We start from the raw sequence: 21,626 nt of genomic DNA on the forward strand, positions 1-21,626 counted from the left end.
ATGTCCGTCCACGAATAGTACAACTGGTCGAGTAATGTTTGAAGATTTTATATAGGGTATGAAATGGTTAGACATGTATTCATAAAAAACTTCTGAATTTAGCCATCCTGAATCTGACCTACCTAATGCCCAATTTTCTGGTATAGATTCAACAATTGCTTTTGGCATCTTTTTATATGGAAAGATAAGCATTAGTGGTACTATCTTTCCATCTGCCGAAAATGTAGCCATAACAGTAATCTGCTCTTTTTCAGCAGATACTCTTTGATAAAAATCCTCTTTTGATTTGGTTGGTCCTAAAACGTTTCCACTTTTAGGACAAAGCATGAATCCAGATTCATCTCCATTAAATGTTCGGGTGGGATCACGAAGGATGTCTTGAAGGTTATTCTCTTTGAAATAATCTTGAATTTCATCAAACCATCTATGAATATGGTCTTGGGTAACAGCTGCACGAGCTTTACTCAAAGATTCTGCATGTTTCTGTTTGATTTCTGAATGCCGTTTAAGAAATCCTTCAAACCAAGATCTTCCCGGTGTTTTAGATTTATTTAAATAGCGAGGTTCTCTACCATTATCTTCCAAGTATTTTTTTACAGACATGATGAGATTGGTTTTGTGTACTGGGAATCCTCTTTTCGCCATGGCCAATATCCAAGAAAAACCAATACGTTTTCTTCATTTTCAGATAACTCTGATGGAGGTCCCATTTTTCTACAACATGGACTGTCTCCTGCCATTTTCCTGATTAGAGTACTACGAGGAACATGGTACTGTTGGGCAGCCTTTTTTTTTTACTTAGCCCATTTTCTTTCACCGCTTGGATAGCCTTTTGCATGTTCTCCTCCGAATAGCAAAAAAACTTTCTGGTTTTTTCCTTCTTTTTTTCCATTCCCCTTTTGTAGAAAATCACATCTACCTGAATTAGAAACAATCTTAACTTGGTAAGAATTCAATATCGGCATCGGATGACTGGTGTCCATTACTGAATTTTTCTTGTTTAGTAATGGACATCCCACTGTCCATTATTAACACATTATTTAATTTTTTGTTTCAGTACTGGTCACCCCCCGTAAAAATCGTTATTTGTAGGAAGTATGTATTTTCAACTGCAAATGTCGACTCATTTAGAGGTAGCAAATTCAACTTTTGCGACCACCGGTTCAAAAAGAAAAATTGAGGTTACGTACGCAATGTTTGATGTGATTATTTCTTGAAAAATGAACAAATGTGTGCTACAAACATTACTTGAGTATACGCATGGTAGTTGGTAGACGGCAGAAGATAAAATGATTAACTCAGCGACAAGTATAAACGGTTTTCTTTGTGTTGAAGATTTAGATTAAGTTTGATTAGAAATCAAAACAAAATCATGTTGCGTCAAAAAATTGAACGTTTATTTTTTCAGTTTATTGTCTTATGGTTTCAACTGGTGAAAAAAATAGTATATTAACCACGGTTGCAAAACCACTTCTAGACCTCGCGCTTCAGAGCCCTCGACGCTGCGCGTCTCGGGTTCTAATTTGCGCTCGGTCTAGAATGCTTGGCTCTGCAACCGTGGCTAATAATATACTATTTTTCACTAGCAGCCATGACGCATGCAAATGTCGACTAATTTAGAGGTAGCAAATTCAACTTTTGCGACCACCGGTTCAAAAAGAAAAATTGAGGTTATGTACGCAATGTTTGATGTGATTGTTTCTTAAAACATGAACAAATGTGTGCTACAAACATTACTTGAGTTAACGCATGGTAGTTGGTAGACGGTAGAAGATAAAATGATTAACTCAGCGACAAGTATAAACGGTTTTCTTTATGTTGAAGATTTAGATTAAGTTTGATTAGAAATCAAAACAAAAACATGTTGCGTCAAAAAATTGAACGTTTATTTTTTCAATTTATTGTCTTATGGTTTCTACTAGTGAAAAAAATAGTATATTAACCACGGTTGCAAAGCCACTTCTAGACCTCGCGCTTCAGAGCCCTCGACGCTGCGCATCTCGGGTTCTAATTTGCGCTCGGTCTAGAATGCTTGGCTCTGCAACCTTGGCTAATAATATACTAATTTTCACTAGCAGCCATGAAGCATGCAAATGTCGACTCAATTAGAGGTATCAAATTCAACTTTTGCGACCACGGGTTCAAAAAGGAGATTGAGGTTATGTACGCAATACTTGATGTGATTATTTCTCAAAAAATGAATAAATGTGTGCTACTAACATTACTTGAGTATACGCATGGAAGTTGGTAGACGGTAGAAGATAAAATGATTAACTCAGCGACAAGTATAAACGGTTTTCTTTGTGTTGAAGATTTAGATCAAGTTTGATTAGAAATTAAAACAAAATCATGTTGCGTCAAAAAATTGAACGTTTATTTTTTCAATTTATTGTCTTATGGTTTCTACTAGTGAAAAAAATAGTATATTAACCACGGTTGCAAAGCCACTTCTAGACCTCGCGCTTCAGAGCCCTCGACGCTGCGCGTCTCGGGTTCTAATTTGCGCTCGGTCTAAAATGCTTGGCCTTGCAACCTTACGGGCCAATTTCAAGTTGGTTTGCAATTAATTGCAAACGCCGTTGCTATGGTGATCTCGTAGAACTCTTAATACAAACCATTATATTTTTGCGAGGTTACCATAGCAATGCAGCTTGCAATTAATTGCAAACCAACTTGAAATTGGCCCGTTAGCCAATAATATACTATTTCAAAAATGTGTTATAAAATAGCTATTTTTTTACCTTCATCTCCGCATACCGCTTGTTGTAATTTGCTGGATGCAACTGTGCTTGTTTTAAAGATATGTTGTACAAGATCCCTATCTTTCTTCAAAATAGTTTTTAAAAGACCTGATAGACTGAGCGAATCTTGGAACAATCAAATTCAAAGTATGGCTGTAAACGTGGATAATGTTGCAAGGTTAAATTTTTTATTGCGGCAACAACATTGACCTCAGTGTTTGTGGTTATGGACCGTATTTTGTTTAGTATCTTCCTCTTGTTCAGTTGTTTAATTATAATTATTATTCATTTAAAAAAAAACAAGTATTTCTTTACAACAAAACATTGTAACTGTAGTACATGCCTTCTTTTTGAATTGTTAGGACTTTCTTTTACACTTCAGATACACTTTTGAGCACTGATATTGATGGAATCGCCGCAAAATTGGAAATTTTCGATTTCGTGTAATCACCAAAATTATTATCCAATAGAAATGAAGTGTTTTTGGTTTTCTTCTCAGCTTCTGAATTTACAATAGACTCGTAATTGTACCACACTGTCAACAACGTCGTCATAGCATCTCTTCACTTTGTGTGCAAACGTGCCTTTTCATTCTCAGTGGCCGCTTCTGAATCATATTTTTTGTATTTAACTAATTGTTCCAGCATGTGATCTTTCAGTAATCTCATACTGCAACTTTTGAATCTGAAATGTCAATAAACCACTCGCAAAAATTCCTGATTTGGTTTTAACTTTACTTACATACCTATCACTGTCATAGCACAAAACAAGATCTAAGTTTTTCCACAACGCTTCTTGTGTTACAAAATTCCCCTCACATAAAAGATTGAGCTCATTTATGCTTTTTATTCTTTCGGCTTCGCTAAACCGAAATCTGCTTTTCTTTCCACTAGAAGTTAAGGGGGTGCATGGATCTTGTGAATATCTTTGCTGTGACTCCTGCGCCTGCAATGGCGTCGCAGAATTGGGAATCGGTGGCAAGGACGTCTGATTCTTATCACGCTCCCAAAGGTCCCGTGAACACATTATAATCTTTTAAATGTAGGAAAACCCACACCGAGCGCTGTCACATCAGCTGTCACTGTCAATATAATCAGGCCAGCAACTGTCAGATATTATAACGCGAAAATTTTTGATTGGCCACGCTTTTTTCGAAAAATAGTGTAAGAATAGCTATTTATGGTATAAGTGAATAAAAATGTGTATCACACGAGATTTTTTCCAATTTCGCAAAATTTTTCAAAAAATTTATTGATTAGGTAAACCATTTACATAAATATTAATTGTACTGTTGCTAATATTATGAATATTGATACAAGGTAAATTGCCTAAGGTGCCTGCCCTTTCGTCTCGGTCAAATTCGGAAGATATTCCTGCCCTTTCATTAGAATTTACATCTGCCAAAATTTTTCTTGCCGTGGATATGTTTTGAGCAACGGATTCGCCGATATACCTTTCCGCAACTCCACCATCCGTGCCTTTTTAGTGTTAATAAGTCTGTTCCTGCGTTTGCCAATAAATTTGCTGATGTCCTTCGAAAATAGTCCCCCGTGTAAAGAGTATGATCTGGTAAGTTCAAATACTTAGCAATTAATTGCGGCATTTTCGCGAATGTGTTAATACCGATAGGCTGCACTGTGCACTTTTGATTCCGATAACAGAGAAAAAATCTATTAGAACAGACTCCTTCTCAATATCATCGATTCGAATTTTGTGAAGTTCGTCGATTCTACATCCTCCAGCTACACCGATAATAATTATTACTAGGGGAATGTGGGGCAAAGCGGACCCTTTAACACATAATAATTAATTACACACTCGATGGTATCCTAGTAAAGCTTTTGTTTGCGTGTACTAGAAGATATATGTGTTAAGTATCAATCCCTAATTTTTAAATTTAAACTACTGCGGCAGTGTTACGGTTTTTTTATTTTTTAGGAAGGTCTGCAAAAGTTTTGCTTTGCCCCATATATGGGGCAATGTGAAAAAAAATGAGGGGCAAAGTGGAAATTTGAATCAACTCTAAAAATAGTTTATTGTAATAATAAATGATTGAAATATAAAGAATAAACAAATAAAAAAAAATCTCAATGGAACAAATTAAACATTAATAATAATAATAATAATAATTAATCTAATCAATTCATATCATTACTTGGTCTTAGTACCCGTAATGATAGAAGTCTTGCCTGAATGCCGGTCATTTCCGGGTCAGTGGTGGGTCTTAATAATAATAATGTTTATTCACGCCAAAGATAATTAGACACCCATACAAAGGGCCTTACGGTAACGTTTAAAACTCATAAATTTGGACTCTGTAAAATTAAGTTCAGAACCTACATTATTAGCCAACGATAAAATACTATTCATTGGAGAATGGAGCGAATAGTTGCGACCATGAAAAGGAATATAAAACATCTCAGGTTTACGAGTATGAAACACATGTACATTAAAACCTATTCTACTTAACAATGTAGGGCAGCTAACCATATTATTCAACAATTTAAATAAAAAACAGAGCTTTAAATACTTCCTTCGATTACTCAGACACGGAATGTTAAGATAGTCAGCAACCATTTCAACACTAGCAAAATGTAAATTATATAACATACTTAATCTAAATTTTAAATATTTTAAAAAATGAATCTGCATAGATTCCTTGCGATTAATTAGCGTAATATAAAAAGGTGACCAAATAATACAATTATACTCTAAGACAGATCTTACAAGCGAAAAATATAAAACAACTATAACATTAATGTCCTTAAAGTTTTCTAGCTTTAGCTATAAGTGAATTGTAATGACAATGAAAAGTTAATTTTGAATCAAAATAAATACCTAAATCTTTAACTATACTTTCATTTTTTAGTAATTCATTATTTAACACATAAGAAGCATTAATAGGGGAACTTTTCTTACTAAAACAAATGGCTACACATTTCGAAACATTCAGATTTAAGTCATTCATTAAGCACCAGTTTTCAACTAGTTTAAGATCATGTTGTAAAATCTTCATGTCATCAGATGTTTTAATAAAATGATAAATTTTTAAATCATCAGCATAAAGAAGACTTTTAGAAAGAAAATTCATTGTAATGTCATTGACGAAAATATTAAAAAGAAAAGGACCAAGAATGGATCCCTGCGGTACCCCAGATTTAACAGAATACGTGTAAGATTTTACACCCTTTAAACATACACTTTGACTACGATTCATGAGATAGCTATTAAACCAGGACAAAAGAGGGTCACGAATGCCATACAAATACAATTTATCTAAAAGCAATTGATGGTGAACTTTGTCAAAGGCTTTATGAAAGTCTGTGTACACACAATGTACATCATAACCATCTTCAAAAGCATCAGTTATATCACTAATAAATGTAATAAGATTAGTCTGCGTAGATCTGCCAGCATAAAAGCCATGTTGAGATTCAATGATAATATTCTTAAAGGAATGACGTAATTGTTGAGAAACAATAGTTTCAAATAATTTGGCAGGAACCGACAATATACTTACAGGTCTATAATTATGAACAAAATGCTTAGAACCAGATTTAAAAATAGGCACCACATGAGCAAATTTCCAGATGTCAGGAAAACTCCACTACTCATAGATACAGAGAAAATACGACATAATGGTTCAGCCAATGATAAAGCACCCATCTTAAAAAATAAAGGAGGAAGACCATCAGGACCAGCTCCCTTATTCAATTTTAATTGTAATAGTTCACGCATTACCTGATCAACATTAAAATCAACAAAATTCAAATCGATCTCAGGATTATTCTTAAAATAGTCAGAATTATAAGTAGGGAGCAACTTGGGATTCTCATACACAGATGAAAAATAACAAGCAAAGACCTTAACAATATCACTGCAACCTTGAAATACATCATTATTGAAATACATAGTATTAGGAATCTCATTACTTCTATTATGATCACTAATAAATTTCCAAAATTGTTTAGAATCGGTATAAACCAAGGATTCAGCACGATCAATATAACTATTATATGAACAGTTAATAGCATGTTTACATTCGTCCCTAACAATGGAAAAATTAACATAATCCTCAAATTTACCACTCATTTTATATCTACGATGGAGCTCCTTTTTCCGTTTGACAAGCTTGCGCGATTCTGAATTAAACCAATGTGGAAAATTATCATAACGCTTAACCCTAGTAGGTACAAAAATATCACATGCTAAATAAATGTAATTATAAAAGATATTCACAACATCATTAATATCAGTAATAAAACTAATAAAATCCCAGCTAATAGAAATTAAAAAATTATTAAGTAATTCATAATTGCAATTCTTAAAATCGTAAGAAATGTCACAAAATTCAGCAGTACAGTAACAATCAACTAAATGAATAGCAAACGAATAGGGGGGATGAAAAGGATCCACTTTTACAAGAGCAAAACATTCACTAATATCTAAATGCTCACAATTAGAAAAACATAAATCCAAAACATTACCCGAACTGTTAACAATATAATTAAATTGACTCAAATCACATGCAAAAAAGGTGTCACAAATAATAGTCTCCTTGTCAGTGCTAACATTAATAGGTGTGAGACCTACGATTTCATCATCTTTAATCCAAGAGATACAAGGTAGGTTATAATCACCAAGGAGATAAAACGTTGCAGACAAATAATTCCTACAAAGATAATTAAAACTAGATACATGAATATTATACATATCAATCGACGCATCCGGAGGAAGATACACTGCACATAAAATAAATGTTTTCTGGTCACATTCAAGAAGGACCCACAATTCTTCAATGGGAGTAGCAATATCAAGGATTCTGGCTGTTATATACTTTTTCACAGCAATAAGGACACCACCACCATGACATTTTTTACTGTTAAGTGCACTACGATCATTTCTAAACACCACATATCTATCATCAAATATCTCCGCATCACAAATTTCAGGATGAAGCCAAGTTTCAACAAAAACAATGACGTCATAATTATCATTAGCACATGATAAGAAACAATCTTTAATTTTAGTCCTCAATCCACGTACATTTTGGAAGTAGACCTTAAGTTTTTCGAGTCTCATACTACTGCTGATTTTTCCTTGTCCGTTGAAAAATTTGAATTACCAGATGTAACATTGTTAGTCTTGGATGTAACATTATTAACCTTACGTTGAGAAGAGTAGAATCTCCTTATCACAGCTCCACATGGCCACAAATCAGAATTTAATATATTCGCCGCAGCAGATTGTGGAATTCCAACCTTAAATGATTTGAATTCTCCTTTATCTGACAATAAATCACAGGATACATTAGCTATTTGCAGATCATTCTTTATAAAATTCACAACATTGTGACTACTCATGGAAGGATCAATACGCCCTATATAATAGAAATGTTTCTTTTCAACTGTTAAAAGATGGGATGACTGCTTGATACCAGTGACGATTGAAGACTTATTTTTCTTACGTAGATAACGAGGTTGATGCCAGTTACCATTTTCATTGCCTACTTTATCCTTAGAAATATAAGCATCTTCAATAGTGTTTACTCCGTGACCAGCTTTATCTACGAATTTATCGGATTGTACTTTTTTATTATTCATAGCTGAGTTTTTCTTACCAGAACTATTAACCTCGACATCAGATAAGATTTCAATGGAACATTCTTAACATTAAAAAACAAAAATAAAGGAACTCGTTTCGCCTTTAGTTTATACTAAAAAAAATAGAAACTACAGAATTCAAAAAACATTTTTAAAAAACAAAAACAAAGGAACTCAATTCGCCTTCAGCTTATATTAACAAAAATAGAAACTATAGAATTCAAAAAGCATTTTCGTGAATTATATTATTTGGATTTTGCCATGTCTTAGTTTGTTTATCTTTACCTTGCCTACTATTTCTTCATAAACTATTTCACTTTCGTCTGCCACGTCAGGGAAGACAAAAATATCTGTAGTTTGCTTATACTGTCTTAGAAAGCTTACAATTGTACAACCATTTTCTTCAATATTTGTAATGTATGCCACAAATTGTTTTTTTGTACGATATTTTTCATCGGTTAATTCAGTTTAAAGAAAATCTCCTTTTTTTAACTTTGTGCCTGGATTAACCTTCTCTACGTTAAAGGAAGACTTCTTCGACAAAAGTTCCCAATCGCTGTCATCACTAATTGTATTCTCACTGTCGTCGCTGTCGGATGAATCTTTCTTATTGATTTTTTGAGATTTTTTTCTTTCGCTTTCTAATGATATTTTTCTTTTGGTTGATATTACTTTGGCAGGGCGTTTAGATTCTATTTGAAGTTTTATTTCCTCCATGTTTGGGGTAGACGTCAAAATCATTGTCTTTCCTTTTCTTTTTCCTCATACTGAGTCTTTTCGTGGACCTGCTCTAGGCAGAGGTAGCAGATCTTGAGGTGTCCAATTGTTATTCGTTTCATATGAAAATACCTGTGGAGAGGGTGTTCTTTCTTTTGAGCAACCCGCACGAGGAGATATGGTTCCGTTTGCTTCAGAATTAGTAAAGGCATTTCTGTTCGCTTCAGAATGTTGCTCTTCTCTATTTGTTGTTTCGGACGGTTTGAATAAATCTTCTGGAAAAATATTGGGATTGTATGGATAAATGCCTGTATTTTTGAATCCATTGCAAGCTGTTTGAAGAGTAGCAGCTCTTTGATATGCTCTTCCAAATAATTGGTCAATTTCGTATAATGTTATTATTTTGCCAGGGTTGTTTCTTAGTCATATTCGTGTCTCTTGTTCGTAATATGTGTTAAGAGGATACATAAATGAGACGTCAAGAGGCTGCATGCGATGCGAACAATGAGGTGGCAATACGAGTATGTGAACATGATTAGCTTTTGCTTTCTCTATTAAATTCAAATTTTTGGTGTGCGTCGCGTGGCCATCCAAAATTAATAAAACGGGACTTTCTTCAGATGGCCGAGCATATTTTAGGAAATGTGGGAACCAAACGTCGCAGAAAATGTCCATTTGCATCCATCCAGATTGGTGACAGTGTACGATTGACTCGGGTGGCAAACCGTTTTCGAAAGCTGGGTTACGCCTTACCCGGGGAAATATCAACAATGGAGGTTCCAGCAGGACTGAAACACACTTCCACAGAAACCAGTGATCCTCTTTCTGCTGAAGACAAACATCCAACCTGCTTTTTTCCTTTTAGGGAAAATATTTTTGTGGGCTTATTTGGGACACTCGATATTCCTGTCTCATCACAGTTAAAAATTCTGCTAGCTGGAAAATGGAATGTATCAAACAAACTTCCTAGCAGGTTAAAAAAATTTCCAACATTTGTCGGATTAAAAGCGGAAGCTCTTGCCGCCGAAGTTTTTTCTGGAAGACGTAATGAGATATTTTTTTGTCTTTCTAAAAACTTGTACACCCAATCACGTCCCGCCAATTTAGTATTGTGATTAAAACTATTAGGAATCTTGTTTTTTATAGCATATTGATATGCCAAGCTACGCAGTTCTTTAAAACTAAGCCCAAACAAACGACTTTCCATTTCTAAGATGAATTCCGCCAACTCTTTCTCCTGATCATAGGTAAATGTTGACTTAAATCTACCTAATGATTTATTTGAAGCTTCAGTAACGTTTTTCCCTGACTTGACTCGTCGATATAATGTTGTCGCGGGAATCTGATACTTTAAAGAAGCAGCTTTTAATTTTAATGTCCCATTTCGCACATCTCTAATTGCACAAGCCATGGAATCTTTAGACCACGATTGTTGATTTGTTCTTCGTTTGTAATTACGGACCATTTTGATATAATTCTGAAAATATGAATAAGGATTTTTATTTGTAGTTTTTAGCTCATATGGGCCATAGTGAAAAAATATTCATTTTGCCCCACATCGTAGTAGTTCACTTTACCCCATAGTACCAACAGCCAAGAAAAATTGAGGTTATAAATTTAAGATAGAGAAAACAACTGAAACTCACCTTCAACGGAAGACAAATGTCCCACAAATTGCACTCATACAGAAACAAATTAAAATTTTCTGTAATAGTCTCTATAAACTTTAGTTTTTTTACATCCAACTGCAAGAATGTTTTGTTTTTACAATTATAGGTAAACTTGGGGAAGTTTTGGAGGGAAATTACACTAAAGGAACTTTTGGCATGTGCTTAACATAGTTTAGCACGGTAATCCCAGATGGCAGCACTCATTTAGTTTTTAAACAAAAATTTCACTTTGCCTCTACGTTCCGCTTTGCCCCACATTCCCCTACCTATAAAGAACGAAAAATAAGAAACAAATTTTGAGGGAGGTTATACAAATGTTTTCCTTCATACTTAAGTACAATTCATTGGGGGCTTCGGATAAAAATTTGTAGAAATCTGCTTTTTCAAAAGTTCTAGATTTTTTTGGTTCGTAACCTGAAGTCTGTCTTGGAGTGGGCACTGGCTCGCGACTGAACTAGGATAGCCAGCCATAGATCTGGAACCCATCGAACGTTCTTTTACTTGTGACTCGGTTGTTTCTCACAGGTGGAATCGCAAACTCTATTCCACGTGTGGTAGAAATCCATCCGAATTTCCAACCGTTTCTTTTCCCAAATGTCTGTACATATTTACAAGATGACGAAATCGCATCATTCCATTTTGATAATGGGATTTCTCGAACAAAGCCCTTCTCTGCCTCTGTGCCCATCCATCATGGTCGCTATAAAACTGTGCCGTTTTCTTGAAATTCGACAAAGGGCTAGGCACGCTTGAGACTCAGTTTACTTTTTAACGACTCCCTCGGAAAAGATTGTACATGTGGTATCATAAAATTACCCCAAGGGTCCGGTGCCACATGGAGAGAGGACGGGATATAGCGAGATGGGACAAAGGAAGTATATGGATCTATTTGTTGGGATTTTCTGGGAAGGTTCGGAAGAGGTGATTTTTAAGGGGTCGTTAACAAGAATTCGACCCATGATGGACAGCTGAGACAAATCAGCTCGCGACAATGGTGACCTTTTTGGGGTTGCACGTGCACTTGTTACAATGCACTCGTTACACCATTAATATGTTTATTCCAATAAAGACTTTCATTTCCAATATATCTGTTGGAGTATATCTCTTACCTGTTTGAAGAACATACAGGTTCTTGCTTCTGATAAACGTCTCTTTTACAAAGGTTTGTGTTATTTCAATTTTTCCCGTTACGGGATCTATTAGCCCCGTACATTCTTCGGGGGCATTGGCCATCTGAGATATGACAACTTCAGTGGCGGTCTTCCTCTCTGAATCATATGCAGATACATCTGCAGTAAAATCAACTGCAGATACATATATCTGTAATGATCCAGTCCACATCTGTTGGATCTTCGGCAGTGGAAGGACCGCCACCGGTTTGATGTTGTGCGCTAAACCGAAACTTCTAGGTATTATAGTTTCCTCAAACCTATAAGGCGTTTGTGGCTTTGACGTTGAAAGTACTTTACAGCCGACCCTTCATAAAGCTTACTAAATGTAAACCTTGCCACGTGCCAGGGACGGCCGAGACGCGAAGGACCGGACTAAGAGTAATTTTGTTTTTAAGGTTTCTTCCGTACCTTAATTATTTAATCATTATTCTGCACATTTGAAAATATTATTAAGATACTGAAAGCAAAAAACATAAAATCTTTAATAAGTACGATCGCAATCATAGAAAACTGGTTCACTAAGTTTTTTGATAAATCAAGTCATTTTGAGGATGTCACCGTCCTTTGTTTCAAATCCAGAGGGTACATTCATATTGCTGTTATATTAAAAATAATACATGACTAGAGAGCGAAAAGTATGCAGCAAAATTTTGAGAAATATGATCATGTAATATGCATGAAATTTATGCAAATATCCTGTAACTTTATTAATATATGCAGAGATGTGCAGTTGCATATTCTCCAAAAATTGAAAAGAAGTGTAACACAACTAAATTTATTTACAAATTATAAAAACAGGTTTATCAAGCTTAATTTTTTTAATAAAAAATACATAGATAAATAAAATTTTTAAAAATTATTGTCTTACACTAAATAGTGACAAATAAATAAAAATTAATAGTAATAGGCCATTTAATTAGTATTTTTGTAGCAATTTATTTTTAAACACTTCGAAATATTGTAGCAAAAAATTTTGCCGATGATCTGAAAACATAAATATTTGTAAATAGAAATGCGGTTTGTAGCAGAAGCTACAAAACACAGTGCCTTCTTGAAGAATAAATTCAGGAAAAGACCAGTACAGGGCACGGTTGATAAAACCGTTAATTGTTAATTTAGAAGAGTCGAGTGATGACAGTGACTATTTCGATCAATAAATAAGCAGTAGTAGTAGTTAATAAGTAAATAGTTGTGTATGTCAAAATTCTAACTAATTTGCTGTGATAAAAAACGATTGAGTACAAAGTTACTTTGTTTTTACTTAAAATAAAAAAAATCGAAAGGCGCAGTTGTCGGTAAATGCAAAACTCAGTCTTGCCCTGTGCTTTGACCAGAAAAGGTCTTTTCAGGTAGGTATCGATGAGCGTGTTTAGGACATCCGGTTGTGACGGCCTATTGAATTATAATGGGAGTCAAATTGGTGTGAAGTCATAAACGCCTTATATGTTTGAGGGAACTCTAGTACGCTCAACTGAGTAATGTACCTGCTCGAAACACCTAATGAAAAGTGAATACTTTTTCGGAACAGACAGTAGCCTCTACTCCTCTACGCCCGCTGCTGAGTTTGGTCGGATCCGATGCGCAGTGATGCTCTAATTCGTCCGCCACGAGATCTTAAAACCACTCTAGCAGTAACTCAACAGCGGGCCAACGGACACCGGAACCGGACGAAGGACGGATGTAAACATGTGATACTTCATTTGTTATAATTTTTCCAGGATATCGTAAAACTCATTCTCTGTTTTTTCCACCACCCGTACTTTGGGTTATGCTGTGAGAAACAAGAATAACAAAACGCTTTCTTATTTTAACTTCAGCGGATGGGCGAGAGAGAACACACATAGCTCCGCCTGTCGGAGTGAAACCCGAAATTTGACACAGGTTCTCAAACAGTTATGTTTTGTTGCAGGCAAAATGCAAAATCGAATAAACAGTTTCCCCCGTACAGTTGCACAATCTTAATGCGTTTTCCTATTAGTAAGGTATTCTGAAAATTAAACTTAATACTAGCTTAAAATTTATATTTCATTTGTTTCATTAAACATCTCCTTTTCAAGTTCAACAAAACAGTACTTCTTTGTACGCACCTTCCGGTAGATCTTTAGGACCGCCTCTAAAATGCTAGGCAATACGTATCATCTCAACCGCAATGAGGGAAAGTGAGACAAAAATAGTAATGTTTGAGAAGTATTATTATTTATTACGGTTTTACAAGACTATGGAATTCTTATGACAAATAGACTTTAACGCAGTTCTGTTTTGTCGACGGCCGACGTAAAGTGACAAAAAACGAATTTTTTCTACTTTGCGTTAACAATGGCCTCATTATTAAACCGAAACCAGTTTAATAATGGGATCAATTGTTAAACTGTATTTCAGGTGGCGTGCAAGAAGTGGGGCCCCCTTCTTCCATTTTTTGAGGCAAACTTAGGTTAGATTGTTAGTGTTCGGTGGTTAGATGTCAAACTTTGACATTGTGAAGTTAGCCACAACGCTACAACTAACCTTTCGAATTAAAAGGCCCTAAATTATAACCTTAAATTTTTATTAATTTTTTGTTTCCGATCAGATGCAAAGTAGAAAAAATAGTATATTATACTCGTTTAATAAGACGCATTGTGGCACTTATTCCTTTGGAGCACTCCTCGCTGCGCTTGTCGTGCCCCAAACCCATGCGTGCCACAATAAGACGTGTTATTAAACTACATAGTATAATAATATACTATTATTGAATCGATTGGTCTAAAAAATTAATCGCCGTGTAAAAATATCGATTTAAAATCGATTTTTTACCATCCAAAATAATCGATTCCTGTAAAATCGAATCGATTCTGCGCATTACTAGCCGGAAATGCACGAGGAGCACAGACATGTCTCTGTGGCTGTGGCCGGTTAAATTTCACACGAGTAATAACTGGCGTCAAAGGGACGCCCGGCTTAACAAGTGAAACAAATTTGAGATTACAGCATTTCGCCGAAAACACCATCCATCTGGCTTGCGAGATCGAGGGTCGATATTCGGTAATCGGTTTCATTTGTGCTAGGATTTCACTTTTATGCTGTGTTTATACCAAAAAAGTCTGAATAATTCAGTCTAAAAACGAACGCGAACCGGACAGCAACTAAAATTATAATAACGCGAATAAGTGCCGAATAAATGAAAAAGGTGTTGAAGTGAGTGTACAACTAAGTTATCGGTTCTTGAAAGTGTGGTGATATGAGCGAGATTCCACAAGGGCACAGTGTTGCCAACCCAAGATTACGAAATATCCCACGAACTTACCAAAAATATCCCTTTTTTTCGCTAAATATCCCACACCAAATTGTTAAATTTACATTATTCCCGCGTTGCTTCTCTAGTAGGTATGTATATACTGGGAGAGCAAGAAAAAACGTGATCAAAGGCGCCATGAAACGAACAAAATTAATTGATGCAACAATTAATTGTTCGTTTCATTGCTCTTTGAAATTTTCGCGAATAAAAAAAAATCCCATAATAATTTATTATACCGGGTGTTTCAAAATGATTTTCATCTAGTCGCTTATGGATTTTCCATGCAAATTAAAAAATGCCGCTTCTCGAAATAATGGATAGAAGGTAACTGACAATTGTTGGTTGCATAACTACAAAATACTCTTGAAAAATTATTAAATAATTATGAAGAAAACTCGATCGCTTGAGGGATAAAGTTGACTCAATCCCTGCTTAATTTTTCTGTTTGTTGTTTACATTTCTTGGTTGCAGTTGGCGATTTTGCGCTATATTGCGCATGTCACAAGTAGACACATTGAATAGGCCAATCTTCATTTATTAAACGTACGCTTCGAAAATAAGCTTTAATAATTAAAATGTTTTCTTGTATGGTATACATTTTATTATCAAAACAAAATCATAAACTCTTATCATGTAAAAAATAGAACAAAGAAACCGATTTACACGGAAAATTAATTTAAATTCTTAAAATTTAACAAACAAACTAACAACATAAAAATTAATTTATTCACTCTTTAAATGAGTAAAAATTGCTATACAGTTTCAACATATCATTGACTATTGCATAATTAACACAAGTTTTATTGCTCTGATGCAGTGCACTACGTATGACACACATTGCATTTAAAGTAATTTCACCCATTCTATTTCTTTTCTTGCTCTTAATGTCTGTCACTAGAGAGAATATCCTCTCAGCTTCTGCATTCGAATGGGGTAATGTGAGAATTACTTTAGCTAATTTGCCTATATTTGGAAACATCAAGATATTGTCAAAGTTCTTAGCATTTGCTATTTCCAGCCACATTTTGTCAAGTGGCATAACTTTCAAGTCTTTTCTTTCCTGTTCATTAAAAGATGATGGTAGATTTTGCCATTCGACAGACAATTGTGTTTCATCAATTAGACTTTTAAACTGATTTACTAAGGGAGTGAGCTGTATTTCTGAATGCCTTGTTGGGGAAAAAATTATTTCAGGGTCCATAAACTTCATGGATTTAAATATAGAGTTGGATATAGGTAATCTCTGTTGAATTTCTGATCCAGCAGTAACATAAAATGATAAACAATATTTCCTCACTGTTTCTTGGACTGCCAGTGGTGCTGATTGCAAATAGCTCTCACATGCAGCACCTAATTTTATATTTTTCAATTCTACAAAATACTCTGGATGCGCTAAATTAATGGCGCTCAAATCTTTGCAATAACACACTTCTGTTTTTAGGTAGTTACTACACAATTGCAAGAGCAACCTATTGCAATTGTCCTGGAGTTGATGTATAATTATAGCGTTAGATTGAAAAAGGGCATTGAATGCATTTAAAAAATTTAAAGCATATTTTAAAAAATAAAGATATGCTTTGGTGTACACATCTCTCATATCTTTGAGAATAGTTTCCGCACATCTTAATTTATCTTCAGCAGCTGCTGTAACAAAAAAATGTTCTAAAGATGTCCAATTGTCTAAGATTCTCACCACACATTGGTGTCTACTCAACCACCTAGTGGTTGCAAGCTTCAAGATTTTTTTTTGTTCTTGGTGAAAATATGTCTGGAACTCTACTAATATTGCACAACGCTTGGCACTTCCAGTAATATAAGACCCTATATTCCTAATTAGATCTTCTGGTCCTCGTGGTAACTTTTCGCAAGCTTTACTAGCCACCAAGGCGGCAGAATGACATACACATTTCATTAATACTACATGTGGAATGTCATCTTGAAGACGACTGAAAAACGAATTAGTGTGACCAGTCATCACATTTGCTCCATCACAAGCTATACCTATGATATTTGTTAATGGAATATTGTGCTTATATAAACAGTCTTTAAAAGCATTGTACAGATTCTCTGCACTGCAGTCTTTAGCATCTAAAGGTACTAACTCTAATAAATTAGTTTTAGTCTTATTGTCATCGTTATCACAATATTTCACTAAAACACAAAGGTTTTTGTGATTTGATATATCAGTGCTCTCATCAACTAATACTGAAAAATTGTTATTTTTCAAATTTTTAACTAAAACATTGGTTTCATGCTTGCTAACAACGTTGTTTACAACCTCGCTACATTTTGTTCTTGCTAATCTCACATCTTGTAATATTTTCGAATCACCGAAGATATCTTTCAATAAGGGGACTAAATGATCCACAACCATTGTAGCTACATTGTGTTCAGCAAAAAATAATGCTAATTTAAGTTCAGCTCTCTTTACTTTTTCTTCATGACCATCATTATTTTTAAAGTAATTGGTAACACTTCTATTTAAATTCACAGTTCTCATTTTTTCAATATGTTTTTTTCTTTCAGAATGCCTTGTTAGCTCTGTGAGACCACAGACCAACTCAATATTGCAAACCTTGCACCTGTAATTAATAATAATTATCATCAACCAAGTACTTCTATGATTTTCATACTACATACCGACATTTTTCTTTGTTATTAGCTAATGGTTGCAGCCAGTTTTTAAACTTGTCTTTTTCCAGCCAAGCGAGCTGAAAACGTTTATGCTCAGCATGCCTGTATTTTTTTCTTTTATGTGAATGTTCTGCATTACCATTTGATGTGTCTGTATCAGACATTTTTCTTATCTTTCTTACAAAATTATTTTTCGATACACACACTAAATACTTTTAAAAATTGTTACAACAGGAATAAAAAATAAACTTAACCATAAATATTTCGTGATGGCGACAGTTGACAACAGCTGAGGAACTGATAGACTGATACCTAACCTAAAACACGACTAAAGGAGTAACAAAATCAGTTCAGTTAACTGCATTACCGACCACACCGAGAAGATTTTTGATCACAGTTTTTGATTTACCATTTAGGACAATTTAGTACTACCATGGTAGCGGTAGCGCTGTTTCGATGTTATGTCATGTGAATGTAAACAAGGAACAAGAATCTTCGGATAACTGAATATTACCACTATTAAAAATCCCACGAAAAGAGGCTTAAATCCCTTTATCCCTTAAACAAGCTTAAAATCCCGTGAAAAGGGATAAATCCCACGAATTGGCAACACTGCAAGGGCATAATGCGTACTGCGAATCGCCCTATAAAATTTCGACAATCTACATTTTGGTGAGTCCGTTACTGCTATGTTTGACCTGATGGTTGATTGTAATGATTAAATAATACCATGCTTAAATAAATCACTACTTTAATTTCAGTAAAATTGTTTCCGGCCTTCTTTAGTGTTGTAAAAATGATGTGAAATATCCGCTTTTGAAATATTTCATGAACCATTTCATTTGACGTGAAAGATAATTTAACCTCACTTTTTAGTCAATGCATGTTAAACCATGGCCGACTAGTATAAAGATTATGGCCTGTCCAAGAGGTACGATACGTGCTGCCATCTATTAATAATTACACTTAATAATTTAGCCAAATTTTAATTTGACTTGACATTATGGGACTTCAAAACGTGTAATGGTGGTTTGTTTCGGTATGAATGCCTTTGTGCCTTTCAAAAAGTGTTAATAATTCTTTTGTCGCTTTTGAATTATTAATAGATGGCAGCACGTATGGTACCTTTGGCATTCCTTTGGACAGGCCATAATCTTTATACTAGTCGGCCATGGTTAAACCATGGTTAAACCTCCTTGACGTGGAAAGCTATTTTAACCTCACTTTTGACAAGATATTTTCACACACATAAAATACTTAACGAAATTTTAATAAACCTCACATTAAGTAATAATGAAGATTATTGAAGAAATCAATATTTGAAGAACACCTTAAGCGAATGAACATAGTTAAAAGAAATCAATCAGTGTTTAAATGGAGAATGATATACGGGACGTCGGGGTGTCCCACGTAACACTTTCGGGCGCAATAACTCAGGCTTTTTTGAACGGATCGTTATGAAATTTGACATGTACAGCTAGTTTCATAAAAAACTGGAAAAATGACAGTGATATGAACGTCATATTCCTATTGCTTTTCATTGATCTATGAGAACCTGATTTGCTCATCTTTTCCCGTTTTTTGTGAAACCAGGTGTAGGTATTTTGATAGGTGAGGATTAATATGAACCGGTGAGAATAATCATTATCTTGAAAAAATAAATTTTCCATGCCTTAATTTAATTTTGAATTAATTAAGTTTTGCATCACTTGATTAAACATGAAAAATAACTGCATAATACATCTCCGAAATACATCTGGTTAGACAAAAAACGATAAATTATTGCGCAAATAACTCCAAAAAGTATGAAAGGATAGGTGGCAATGAAACAAAAAACTGCTATCCTCGCATTTTAGACACCCTTGCTGCACTACAACCTTTTCGAAGGTGCAAAATTGCTTTCGGTTCAGGAATTAATTCTAACTTGAATGGAAATAATTTTGCTAGGTCTATCCAACACCTTTTCACTCGTTTTAGGTCTTGTACACTTCCCGTATCCTCAAATAAATGTATTATTCTCTGTACTTTGAATTTGGTAAATTCGTCATCGGGATACCATTCGATAATTTTAAATCTTTACCTAATAGATTATTTCTTATACTTTTCAACAGATGAGGAATACTATAACCTCTTCTTCAATGTCAGGATTTTCCTCTTTGTTTTTTTTGAATAAGGTGTTTATGTCCCTTGATCGCAAACAGATGCAACAGATCCTCTCTAATAGTCACGACGGTGGTTGGTTAATAACACCACTACATATTTATTATCCATTTATTTACCCATTTTACCACTACAAACCCAGACTTAACACTTCCTGGTTTTAGCTATTACTTACACTTTTATACACTATTGATGACCTACCTTAGTTCCTTGCAATGGACAAGCATTTGCTGACTAACGAATTCAAACTTACTCATTCCATTACATTATGTCCCTTGATCGCAAACAGATGCAATCACTTTTAAGCTTATTGCTTCAGGGGGTAGTACAATATCTTTGTAAAAACTGACAATTTTATCTGCTGACACATTGAGTATTTACAGAATGAAAATGCAACGGGCTGTTTCCATCTTTTGAAAATGCCACGCAACATAAATACCATTACATGGTTGGCAATTTTCTCAGTTCTTTGGCTGCCGTCATCCTCTAAACCTACCACGTATTCCTGGTGTTTATTGTAATCTAAATGAGGCTGAATAGCCATTTCATCAAATACCAAAGTACAAAGCTTATCTCTATGTTCAAATTTTTCAATTTTCTTTTCTAAAGCGTGAAATATAGTGTCATTAATACCAGGTTCAATACTAACAGCGCTTAACACTTTATGGCACCCAGGAGTGCAGAGTGACACCCCCTGTGGCTTATAGCAGCCACCCGCTGACATGGGAGGGGTAACAGGCGTAGCTCCAGCGGCCCCATATCGACTGGCGCCAAAAAAACAAAAATCAAAACGGAAAGAAAATTACTGTTAAAACCTGAAAATCCTGAGAAAAACGAACATATGCAACCAGTTATACTTAATTTGACTACCTCAACACTACTATATATTCTTTTAGGCCCTTTACTCTTTTTATGGTGTCTTTTATGGTGTTCAAGACCGATGTTAAGCATTATTAGAACTCGATAATACGACGCCGATCGAGTAAAGACAGCAAGTGTTTAAAGTTTTTGCTTGTTTTTTGTAGCGATTTTTTCTAGCATCCTTATTACAGTTTCAACAGATGTGTCCAAGTGTGTGTCTTTGTTGTGTGGAAATTCTCATTTTGTATATATAAAAAAAAAAGCAAAAAGCAAAAATGAGAATCACTGTAAATTTGAGCCTATTTTTTCACGATCATCGGTGTTTGGCTAGAATTTTCGTTAATAAAAAGACGAAATGCATCAGAAACGTTGAAGAACGCATTAGTGCCGTTTTTAATATAGAAAATTTCTATTTAAAATGTGAAAATGTGTATCTTCCGCCAACAGAGGATGTTCAGATACTTAGTTATGATGATGTATGATACCTACATATTTTTTGTGGTATCTTCTGTTTAGAATCTATGGCTGTTTTGGGGTAATACCATCAGAACATGGTTCATCGAATGTGGATGTCATACCTCAAAATCACGAAATTCTGGAGGAAGTCAACATCGTCATCCAAAGAAGAAAAAAAAGAAAAATAGGCTTTGTGTTGATTCAAAAGAAGAAAATTGTAGTTATGAAAATATACCCAAAAAGATGAAAAGACAGAATAGTTCTGATAATGTAATGGAAGTAGATGTTCCTGTAACTGAGGAGAAAAACAAGAAAAAGAAGAAGAAAAATAAGAAACA

General features: G+C 34.7%; 1 protein-coding gene across 1 annotated transcript; it reads right to left on the reverse strand.

The window, feature by feature from the left end:
• Positions 1-15,904: 15,904 nt before the first annotated feature.
• On the reverse strand, positions 15,905-17,551 carry LOC135143427 (uncharacterized). Its single transcript, XM_064075293.1, has one exon. It carries the CDS (start codon positions 17,549-17,551, stop codon positions 15,905-15,907), a length of 1,647 nt encoding a protein of 548 aa, XP_063931363.1.
• Positions 17,552-21,626: the final 4,075 nt, after the last annotated feature.

This window comes from Zophobas morio, unplaced genomic scaffold (genome assembly GCF_036711695.1).
Source record: "Zophobas morio isolate AGI-343-1 ecotype UQ-CSIRO unplaced genomic scaffold, CSIRO_AGI_Zmor_V1 ptg000058l, whole genome shotgun sequence".
NCBI lineage: Eukaryota > Metazoa > Arthropoda > Insecta > Coleoptera > Tenebrionidae > Zophobas > Zophobas morio.

Coding starts and splice junctions, on each gene's coding strand:
- LOC135143427 (XM_064075293.1), bottom strand. CDS start 17,551: ATGGTTGTGGATCATTTAGTCCCCTTATTGAAAGATATCTTCGGTGAT.